At 35.4% G+C, this 12,055-nt stretch overlaps 2 protein-coding genes across 3 annotated transcripts; one reads left to right on the top strand and one right to left on the bottom strand.

Moving 5' to 3' along the window:
• Positions 1-2,003: 2,003 nt before the first annotated feature.
• Positions 2,004-6,698, bottom strand: LOC136811577 (uncharacterized). 2 transcript variants are annotated; one of them, XM_067068205.1, is made up of 8 exons: positions 6,599-6,698; positions 5,084-5,158; positions 4,761-4,895; positions 4,318-4,365; positions 3,560-3,622; positions 3,342-3,404; positions 2,902-3,015; positions 2,004-2,749 (listed from the first exon to the last, which is right to left on the bottom strand). In XM_067068205.1, exons 1-8 carry the CDS (start codon positions 6,660-6,662, stop codon positions 2,355-2,357), a joined length of 957 nt encoding a protein of 318 aa, XP_066924306.1. In that variant the 5' UTR covers positions 6,663-6,698; the 3' UTR covers positions 2,004-2,354. The 2 variants fall into 2 exon arrangements, with proteins under 2 accessions (XP_066924306.1, XP_066924314.1); XM_067068213.1 differs by lacking the exon at positions 3,342-3,404.
• Positions 6,699-10,543: 3,845 nt separating this feature from the next.
• Positions 10,544-11,317, top strand: LOC136811055 (tropomyosin-like). Its single transcript, XM_067067658.1, has one exon. It carries the CDS (start codon positions 10,544-10,546, stop codon positions 11,315-11,317), a length of 774 nt encoding a protein of 257 aa, XP_066923759.1.
• Positions 11,318-12,055: the final 738 nt, after the last annotated feature.

Here is a 12,055-nt window from a genome sequence, read left to right on the forward strand (position 1 = left end):
TTAGGCACCACCCATGTTGCAGTTAGTCCACTGGTGGAGTAACTGTTTTCCCAAATTTTGGTTTATATACCACCACGGTAGTAATTGTCATAGTGTTTATATAATAACTGCATGACCCCCCCCCCTGCCTCCACCGGGGTAGGTCCAAAAATTCACCTGTTCAGACCTGTTGGAAAATATGTGAATTGTCTTATTTTGTTCAATCTCAGCAAACACTAACAGAAGCACCAACAATATTAAGTATTATTTCTTCCAAGTACAATCTGATTAGATGCTACTTTTAAAACAATCACATTGCACGATATTGCTATCACCTATATTAGAACGAGCATAAACAAGAAGCACACACTAGATGGCTCATTTATAGGCTTTTCTATAACGCCATCACTATGAGTGAACAATTTATCGGTCCATTTCTTCATGTCATGCCTGGTTTAAAGTTTTCGATCAATGGAGAAAACACGATGTGTTAAAAATTTGAACTTAAAAATGGCGATTGACAATATCATCATCAATCTTAGATTAGGCCTTCAACCCTATTAGATTAGTTGATTGTACTTGAAACAAATAAAGGTGGCATTAATAGAGTGCCCATTATAAAACCTCCTTTGTGCAAGGCACCAAATAGTTGAATATACCAAAAAGCAATTGACGCCAAAATTTAGGTCAAACTATCCGTTAGCCAGGGATAACGATTTGGTTAACCTTCATCATATGCTGCAATTGCATTGCATCTATTGCATTTATTGATATAAAAAACACTTCCTTATGGAGCAAGGGGTTGGTCTAAAAAGCAAGGTAGCCAATTTTCTGCCCCGATTAGATACCCTGCTTTTTAGACCAACCTTGGAGTAAGTAACAGAAGCACTGAATAGAAGAGATCACTTTTGTTTTTATTGCAAATTTTGATATAAATATCACATGGGCAATATTTTTGTCAGTGTGTTTCATGTGTCAACTGTTCACTTAGAGATGACAACCCGGTAGGGCTTGATTTAAAATGCGGTGGGATTTTGTGTAAGGTCTGATAAACACCCTACATTTCCCACCTGACATCGAAGTCTCCATCGTAAAATTTTACAGTTTGACTTTGATTGGGAAAGTACTGCTGGGCGACTGATTTATAAGCTGGTGAAAATAAGTAAGGTTCAATTCCACCGGACAAAACTTTACAATGTATATACGTGTCCAGGGTCAGAAGGTTTTAACACACTTATTCCAAACTTCCAATTATATATGGAAACGCAGAGAACGAAACCCACAAAACAAAAAGGACAAAACAAATTATATATATGCCGATTTATTTACTGAGCTGCTGTGGATACGTGTGGCATATTTTATAATTTAATAACTAACAACCCTTGGCAGAATACATATTCCATGGATGGCTGCCTAGCTACAAGAGGAGGTTCATAGTATCAGTTTCACAAGTTGTCTAGAATGATAGCGCGCTGCAAAATTCTGCAATGTTGCAGTTTGTGCAAAGCTTTCATGGGGCGGTAACAGGTGCGCTGATATTCATGCGGTATATAATTCCAATCAAAGGCTCTAATTGAAAATTATGAATGCCCGTGCATTTACCATTTTTAAAATCACAAGCAAAATCAGGCGAAATTTTTAAAGCGCTTTTTTAAATAAAGTAGCCTTACTGCCAAGCCAAGGGTGAAGGGCAATTTCTATTTTTATTTCTATTTGGTTGAGTAGTGGCAGGAGGCTTTGAGGCCTACGCAACTATAGACGCTTTCAATGAGCGCCTTGTCAGCACCTTGGACTGACTACCCAATTCCCCTCACATGGCATAGGTTGACCCGGGTAAGGTTCATTGCCAAGAGTGAACTGCTGCGAGTGGGAATCGAACCTCAGGTAGGAAATTAAAATTATATATAGGGTGAAAAGTTTACTTTTGGATTGGTCTACAAAATGCACATGATTTTGAGATCCCTTTCGTGACTCTGTGAGTGACCCGCCCTGTTCATATGGTTCAAAGACAAGCGTTAGCAAAGTTGAAATTTGGCAGCGGAAATAAAAAAGCTGCAATTATTTGACACCGTTGTGAAATTTGAGAAAGCAAAAGGTTACAAAATTTTGCATCGCTCTCTCCTGTGCTATAATTTTATGCAATTTGCCAAGCTGCTATTGGATAGCAGTTGAATGGCAATCTCAAACACCAAATAAAAATAAATACCACTAAAGAATTTTCACGCACTGCACCACCCACTGGCACTGTATAATGAAATTCTCAATTTGGCTTTGCTAGTTCTGTTCAACCATCACCATTGTTGCCAATTTTGTTGATCCTAATGAACATCAGGAATAAATTCAATAGTAATAACAACAAATAACCAATGCTATCATTAAATATGGATGGTCACATGCACATCCCCTCTCCTCTCTTTCTGCTGTCGTCTGTCTGTGGCATATTCAGGGAATAAAAATAGTTTTTTAACTGCGAAACTAACCGAACAATGTTTTTTTTTCGTAGGGCGAATGTTTCTTCTCACTTTGGAGTATTGGGGATGATCTCCTTTGCTGGCAAAATTTGCTGCAGCTTGTCCTTTAAGCTTTTCTTTCCTTCGAATGTTCTTATCTTGGCCTTGATGGCATATATAGTTTTTAGTTCCAACCCAGATATACGGAGTTCCTGTGAATTTGAGTGGCAGCTTGTCATTTCTCTGATTCATCTCCCATCTGACAAAGGGAAGTTTTTTCTTGATCTTCATTTGATTTTTCAAATACTTTTCCAGGGATACTAAAAAATTGGAGATCAAATTAAAAAAATAGATGAATGTCAGTAGCAGATCAATCCCCTCGACTTTTTTAATTTTTGGGCCCCTTTTCTTCACATATATCTTTAAGATAATGATATATAACATTATGAGAATAGAGCTTCTTGAAACATACCATCTTCATCAAAATTTTTTGTACTGTTGAGTACATTATATCGGGTAATGGTTTTTATCTCGTAATTTGCGATTGCAGTTTTCAATTCATGATTGGAAGTGAAGTATTGAAGATCTAAATGTAAAGATTTAAATAATAAGATTTTATAATTATTTTAGAGATTGTCTCAACTACAGCGTATCATCTGAAATTAAATTTGGGCGTATATATTAATTGTTGTAAGTACAGCCTCAATCAGCCCCAACCAAGATGTGCTGCTTGTCCCGAGAAGTGACCACATCATATTCAGTGTAAAATAATAGTTCTCATACATATGTCGGTTGAGCTAATGGTCGTGGAGACAGACACATTTTTTACATTCAGCACTATCGTTTCGGGGGGTCGGTCATATTGGAGTTCTACAACTGTCTTTCACTTATAAATAATTCAAGACTTCATACCAATAGTATCATCTGTATCCTGAGAAGTTGAAGGACCTGCACTGTGCAATTCGTTTGTCTCACCTGATTGAAAAAAGAGATTATTGGATGAGTATGTATAAAGAAGGAATATTTTAGGAAACTGTAATATGTAACTCAGGTGCTACATAATCATTTCTTTTACTTTGAGATGAACTTGAAAGGTTTTAGAGGCTATGGAATAATTAAAGATTTCATACCAATAGTGTCATCTGTATCTGTATGATCTGAAAAACCTGCATTGTGCAATTCGTTTGTCTCAGCTGATTGAAAAAGAAATTATTGAATGAGTATGAGAATCAAGTAATTTTGCTGAATCAGATATCAGATTAGACAAGTTATCCTTAGGAGACTGTCTAAAGTGTAAGTGATGCCTTCTTTTTACGTCAATGCAAAGACTTAATCCAATCTTTTCAAGTAAAGGTTTGAAACTGCCTACTTTTAACCAACAATTTGATGTTAATGTGTTGATGCCAAATCATTAGAAGGTTAGGCAGAAAGTCGTCTAAATTAATAGGTTTAAGATCTTCAAGATTTCTATCAGATCAAGAAAAAGTATGTACCAGTCTGACTTGAATGCTACTCAAATATAATTTTGTTTTATTTAGTTTTAAATAAGTTACGTGTAGTCAACTCTCTTATGTATTTTATATGGTGTGTTCTCGTCTCTTGTGTAGTCTGTAATATTGTAAATTTTGTAACGTAACAGTCAAAAGTCAGTAATTGTATAATCTAAAAATAAATGATTTTAAAAATTGATTGAAAATCAAATAAAATTTTATACAGTCAAAATGTACAGTCAAATTAAACAGTCAAAATGTTTAGTCAAAATATACAGTCAAAATGTACAGACAAAAAGACAATTATTATATATTGCAAAAATTGTTCCTGTCCCTAGGTGTCAAATGATCCAAAGAAATGGAACGATCTTTTTAGGCCTTTATTAAATGTATGTTACCTAGAGTTTCACGTTTCTTTTGGGGTTCATCTACATCTTCAGATGATCCTGTAAAATAAATGATAAGGAAGATGAATGAGAAACAAAAAGATGAAACGAGAAAGGATCAAAGGTAGAATTTAAAACTAGGATGAATTTCAAAAATTCTAAAGGAATTCAGATTAATACTCACTTGTGGAAAAAAGTGACGTTTAACACTAGTGGCACATGTTTAAAACTAAAAATCTAAACTACAAAGTGACAAAAAAACACATGGAATTTAGTGAGTACACTCATTAGTCGCACTAAATGCCTGACAAATTGTAGACGTGCATGTGACTAAACATTAGACACATGCAACTAGTGTTAAAATGCCACTTTTTTATACGTGAGTACCAAGCTAGTGTAAAAACTAATTATTCAAAAATTACTATCTAGCTTTACTTTTAAATGTTATCACTAACCATCCAACGGTTCGTTGAGTCTTCTTTTTAACTCAGAAAACTCAAGTAGAGAAGACTTTGAAGAGAGAGGTTGTGTTTTTTGAGGTGGAGGTGGAGGTGGAAGTAGATCAGATCCCGAGTCGTAATCTTTTTCAACTGAAAGAATCAAAATTTCAGATTGGATTAATTGTGCTGTAAGATTGCACTGGTCTTGTTGTGAGAAAATAAATTTCCAAACAACAAAAATATTTATTAATTGTAATATGTCTGTTTTATCAAAATTGAAAATGAAAAAAAAAGAAGAAAATATCAATATAATCTTAGGTATATAAGATGTTACATACCAGACTTATTAATTTTCAAGATTTTCACTGGTTTTCTTTCTACTTCTTCTTCAGATGATGATGATGATGATGTGTCTGAAAGGAAAAAAGTAGAGGACTGAAAGTAATTTATGGATCTAATTTTGCACTATTTTTCAAGGTAGGATAAGAATGTAAATACGGTAAAGAATAAAAAGGGAACTCTACATAATGTGATAAACACATTACAAAACCATACTGAAATATATAAATATTTTATTACCTCCATTACAATGAGAACATTTTCAATGAATTTACTTTATAATTGAATAGCAAATTATGTAATCAAACTTTAATCTAACTGAAGATTTTGCAGTAAAGTTGGATATTGGGTTTGGTAATCCAATTGTACCTGATAGGCCTTTTGCAGATCACAAAGTCATGTTGAATAATTAAAAACTCCAGCATTAAAATTACACATGGAGTACATAATTAGTATTATTATCATTTCTTTATTTTACCCAGACCAAATGGTTAGCTTGCGCTAACTACCGTCAACTGCTCCAACTTGGGACGAGTGTACGCAACATGGGACTTGTTGATATCTGGCCTGTATTTTCACTTACTGTTAAATCTCTCTTTGACAACAAATTTGTTTTGATACTCCACCAAGTTTATCAATCATACTTTCTGTCATAACATGTCACGATAACTTTCACTGATAGCGCGCCCTTTTTAACTTTTGTTTTCATTTAAAATGACCGGATGCTGAATAGAGAATTAGAGAACACCCGCCGCCAAAAGAGAAATTGTGTATTTTTTAATACGCAGTTCATTTAACTCAAATCAAATGACTTTGGAGGTTCGGTGAAATGGTGGTGGAATGGCCGTCCCATGTTGCGTAAGATAGTCCCAAGTTGGAGCAGTTGACGGTATGAAGATGAGTTATCACTAACGCGGGCCTGCATTCAGCAATGGCTACCTCCAATTTTTAGACGACCAGCTTATATACATCTACATGGCTGAATCACGGGCGGTAACTGAATCTTATCACCAAACTCCTTGAGGCAACGTTGAGATGCACTACTTTCTCATTCATCATCTTCCCAGGAGAATAATAATTCAACATGACATCGTATTGTGATCTGCAAAAGCTCTATATCGAACACCTATCGATTCAATACTTTGTTTATTGATTGTAATTATAAGATAATCGGTTCGATAACAGGGTTCAGTTGCCATCTATTTCTTTTTAATAATTCAGAGAGTAAGCAGCCACCGACCCAAAATTTGCAATTATTAATTTGCCACTGCCAGGAAAAGGACTTCCCAACAAAGTTAGAAAAAATTTTCTGGACATTGTTTTGATGCTGGAGTTTATAGTGCAGAGAACTTATCACTACATAGGAATTCAATATCATCATCCCCCTGACTGCCTGATGCTAAATATTGAATAGTGCCAGAGATCTTAGCTACATAAATGTGAGATCAACATCCCGCCCTACTACCGACCCGATTGTACTAATCATCAGCTAGTTATAAATAAAAGATACAAACCTGAACAAACTGTGGACTCAGCTAAAAGTCTCTTGAAAGCTATATTTTTTCTTTTTCTTGGCATTATTACTTTTTGTTCTTTAATAAAGCTCAAACTATATGGTAATGTAGAGTGAATGATCCAACCATATGCTGACCATGCTGCTCCTGAAGAAAAACTTTCCCGCTCAAAATTTATTATTATTTGCTATAAACTGAAACAACCTTATTCTGGTCTTTCAATATATGTGTTCAAGTGCACGGAACACTTGCGAAAATTTCTAAGTCCAGATACGAAGTCCATTACTCTTTAGCCACAACCGTGCCCTTGATTTCAGTGTTCAGGCGTTCAGGCTAGACTGAGACTAGCTCGACAAGTATGGTGGCCGAGAGCTGCCATCCAAAAAATTATGATAATTAAAAATAAAAATGAATATAAAATGCACTTTAGATATAAAAATACTTTTTTAATTCAAAATAAAATGCTTCTCTAGGCCGAGAACTGCCAAAAAAAATAATTTCTTTTTTCAAAACAAAATTGAAGTAAAAATGAGAAAAAAATCCGTTGTGGCCGAGAGCCGCCAAAAATGTCTTTCTGCTGGATGACTGCCAACTACTCTTTCAGGCAATGACTTTTATTGACGATGGTTGTTAATGGGATTGTGAAGAAGAAAAATAAGCGCGGAATGAAAAGAAAATTTATTTTACACAAGACGGCGTTTAACTAAAAAATAATCCTGCAAGTGCTAAAAATAGAGTGTTTTCCATATATGGTCAATGAGTTAAAGTGAGCGCTTGCGTTTGTATAGCGTATCATAACAAAGCGCGCGAAGAGGAAGTTCTGGAAAAATCTAGTTTAGTAAGTAAGTAAGTAAGTAATGAATGAATTTATTTGTCTTAATAAGCGAGACGAGCGACCACACTCATAGACATAAAGCTAAACTAAGGAGGTGGCCGCACGCTACTGTTACAAGAAAAAATAGTTTCTAAGATCTTACTAGGATACATTGAAAATAAATTTTTTATAAAATAGCAATAAAGAAATGAAAAATTCAGAACGAAACTCGAAAATCGTAAAAATTAAGTATATGAAGAGAGGAAATATAATCTTGTTAAATCTTTGAGACGATCCAATGTTAGTGTAGAGATGTCGTCATAGGCTAGGTATTTTTGTATTTCGTTCCAAATCGAAATAGATTGGTATAAAATTGAGTAATTACCATAAGTACCGTAGTACAGTGGTAGAGCATCCGGGTACGGTTCGCAAGGTTGTGGGTTCAACCCCCAGCCGGGTCATACCAAAGATTCCCAAAATGGTACTTGATGCCTCTCTGCTTGATGCTCAGCAACTAAGAGAAGGATCAAGGGTAAGTGGAGAAATCCAGGGAGAAAGAGTGGCGCCCTCCCCTACCTTCGGGTAGATAGCTATCGAAAGAGGAGCCTTCGGGTCGCCTCCGACTGCGGTCGCAGACTTACTTACTACTATAAGTCACTGTAGTTACTTCAGGAATTTTTAAAAGACCAGACTTACAACGAATTACATTATGACGGTCAGTATCATTTAGACGCCTATATTCAAGACTTTGCAGAAGAGGAAGAGGTAGCTTGTGATTTAAAAGTTTAAACAGTAAAATGATATTTAAGTATTTGACAAAGTCAAAAAAGGAAAGAAGTTTAAAGTCCAAAAGCAAGGGAAACGAATGTGCACGAAAATCAGAGAAGGACATAATTCTAAGAGCTTGCTTCTGGAGAATAAGAGCTCGTTTAGCATGAGTAGTTTGACGTTGGCCCCAAATTTGGGCTGCATAAGAAAGATGACAATGGAAGAGAGAAAAGTATAATGATGTTAAGGTTTTTTTGTTGACATAATGTCGAAGTTTACTCAGAGCCCCATTGGCTCTTTTTAATTTGTTACATACAAAGTCAACGTGATGTTTCCAGTTCAGATGCTCGTCAATATACACGCCAAGATATTTTACAACTTTGCTTGGCCTAAGCCGATGACCATTGATTTTAATTTTTAAATCGTAGTTGATTTTCTTTCTGACTGGACGGAAGATCATAAGCTCAGTCTTGCTGGTGTTCAGAGATATTTTGTTTGCCTTCAGCCAATTCATCAAGAGTTTTAGATCAATATTGGCTTGCTTTGAAATTGGTTTTAGAGATTCGTTTGAAAAAAATAACATAGTGTCGTCAGCAAAAAGATTGACCAATGCATATCGAAGAGCAATGTGGAGATCATTCACATAAAGAAGAAAAAGTAAAGGGCCAAGGACAGAGCCTTGCGGGACACCATGTTCCATGGGTTTTGATTTTGAGTTCTTACCAGATACTGACACGAATTGTGATCTACCAGAAAGAAAAGAACGAAACCAGTCAAGAGCTTTGCCACGAATGCCATAAAAATCGAGTTTTGACAGTAGAATTGAGTGATCGACGGTATCAAAGGCTTTTTGCAAATCGATAAAGATAGAACATCCATACTCACCATCATCAAGAGCTTTAGAAATTTTGTTTATGCAGTAAAGAAGGGCTGTCTCAGTTGAATGATTGGAACGAAAGCCAAATTGTAAAGGATATATAGAGTTAGAATGATCAAGAAAGTTTATTAGCCGCTTGTGCATAAGTTTCTGGAAAATTTTATCGATGTTTGAAAGAAGAGAGATGGGCCTGTAGTTTTCAGCATCAAATGGAGAGCCCTTATTTTTGAAGACGGGGATGACTTTTGCTTCTTTGAGTTGACTAGGAAAGATACCAGTAAAGAAAGAAAGATTTATGATATCTGCAAAGATTGAAGAAAGACTTTTCAGATTTGAGGAGATAATTCGAAAAGGAATGCTGTTTGGACCTGAAGCTTTATGTTCACTGAGAGATGAAATAACTTTGGAGATTTCATTTTTGGAAGTTGGAGAAACAAGAAAGTGATTGACGTTTCGATTGTCATTCTTCAGCCATTCTGAGAAATGATGACGCGTGTAAGGAATTTTAGAGCGTATCTTACCTGCAATAGTAGAGAAAAAGTCGTTAAAAACTTCAGAAACTTCTTCAGGATTAGAAGATAAAGAGTCATTGATATTCAAGGAAATGCCAGTGGAAGAAGAAGAAGAAGATATAATCTCTCTGACGCCTTGCCATAGTTTGCGAAGATTACCAGAATTTTGAAAAAAGTAACGAGAATAGTAAAGTTTTTTACTTGCACGAATAAGAGACACAATTCGATTTCGATAAAATTTATACCTACCACGGAGAAATTTTTTAAGATCAGGTGAAGAATCAGGTACTCTCAGATAGTCGTTGTTAAGGTTATCTCTGATTTCCATGGAGTAACGAATGCCTTTGGTGATCCAAGGTTTTAGTAAGAGATCAGCCTGACGTCTGGTCAATTGTTTCAGGGGAACATGCTTGTCATACAAAGAATTAAATCGAGTTATAAAAGAGTTAAAAGACGAATCAACATTTCCCCTTTCAATATCAAGAAGACCTTTCCAATCCACGTTCTCGAATTCTTCTTTGAAACCTACTTCATCAAAGTTTGACCAATCTCGACGAAAAGGAAGTTCAGGTTTATAGTGAGAGCTACAATCGGTGTTTAGAATCAAAAATTGTGGAAGGTGATCGGATATCGAGACAGTGAGGTTTCCAGAAATTGAAGAGCAGTTTAGAGAAGAGATGAAAATATTATCAATGAGAGTACTTGAAGTATCAGTGATCCGCGTTGGAAGAGTAATATATGGAAGAATTTGATAGGCACCAAGGACGTCAAGAAATTTGGAGTGAGAGATGTCAGAATCACAAGTCAAAATTGTGGAATTCATCAGACACGGAACTGGACGGTCATGTCAATGTAGCGTGTTTGATTTGAGGGGCGTTTGAAATTTTTGGCTTGTTTTTTGCTTATCTTTGATTGAAATATTGGTTTTTTGCTGATTATTTGGTTGTTTTACTTGCTATTTGTTTGGAAATATCATGAGTCAAGGTAGAGTCCTAAGAAACTCTTCTGATGCTGCCAAGCATGAAGACATTTTAGAGCAGAAACTACTTGAGTTTGGGAAGAAATTGGCTACTAAAGAAGATATTGCTGACATTAAAAATCTATTTACCAAGTTGTACAATCGTCTTGACGAACAAGAAAAAAGGATTCTTTCTCTTGAGGAAGATAGCATTCATCATGAAGATAGAATTGAACTTCTAGAAAAGTCAGTTTCTGAACTCAAAAACAAAGTCAATATTTTATGTGATAAGAATGCTGTACTTTCAAGTTCTGTAGATTTCTTGACAAAACAAAATGACCACCAAGAGCAATATTCAAGGAGATATTGCTTAAGAATCAACGGCATGGAAAAGTCGGCTGACGAGTCCGCTGATAAATGTGTAAAAAAGGTTGTGGATCTTTGCAATCACTTGAACTTAAACATTTCTGCTGCTGATATTGATAGGGCTCATCGTGTTGGTCGAGAAAAGCAATCCATGATTGTCAAATTTCATTCGTTTGGGAAACGCACAGCTTTGTATAAAGCTAGAAAAAGTAATGCTTTAGACCAAAACATAAAAATACGTCTCGACATCACGAAAGCAAGGCTTGACCTTTTAGACAGAGCTAAGGCATTAATCATTGACGATGGGCCAGTGGATTTTGTGTTTGCAGACATAAACTGCAACTGTGTTGCACGCTTAAAATCTAAAGAATTCAAGTTTTTCAATGATATCGAGTCCTTCAAACAGAATATTTTAAACAAGTAGTTTTTTTTTTTCCTTTTCTTACATCTGAAGGTTTTTTTGTGTTTATCAAACTTTTTTGCAACTTTCTTTCTTTTTTTGCGAAATTCAATCATTTTATGATGCCTTTCATCTAAGTAATTACTTAAATTACTTCTCACTAACCACGATGGAATCTTTTTACGAAATGATTCTTTATGCATTAAGCATTTCTTTTCTCTTTTTACAACTTTTTTCGGAATTATATTTTTCTGTTTTTGTTTTATTTTTTGGCTTGGAGAGCATTATGAGCAAATTTCTTATGTCATGTTGTTTGATGGTTGTTGATCGGAGTTTGTCATGGGGGTAAGTCTTAGTCAGTACAGAGCATGCATCGGATTTTTCAATATTTTACACCTTAAATATCATAAGCTTAATCCCTCCTGTAGTTTTTTCATCTTACAAAATTTCCCTTTTACACTCATATTTTTATGCCTTATTTTGTCCGGAGATATTGAGGTTAACCCTGGGCCGGAGAGGGAAACCACGCTAAGCATTTGTCATTGGAACCTGAATAGCGTCTGGGTTGAAGATTCTATGGGAGATTTTATTAAGATTAAACAACTTTCTGCATTTCTAAACATTCATAAATTCGACATTGTCTGTTTGGGTGAAACTTTTCTGAACTCTGAGATAAAAGATAACGATCCTAGGCTGGTTATTGATAATTATGAGATCAAAAGATGCGACCATCCCTCTAATAATAAGAGAGGTGGTGTTTGT

This window comes from Clytia hemisphaerica, unplaced genomic scaffold, assembly GCF_902728285.1.
Source record: "Clytia hemisphaerica strain Z4C2 unplaced genomic scaffold, Clytia hemisphaerica genome assembly, whole genome shotgun sequence".
NCBI lineage: Eukaryota > Metazoa > Cnidaria > Hydrozoa > Leptothecata > Clytiidae > Clytia > Clytia hemisphaerica.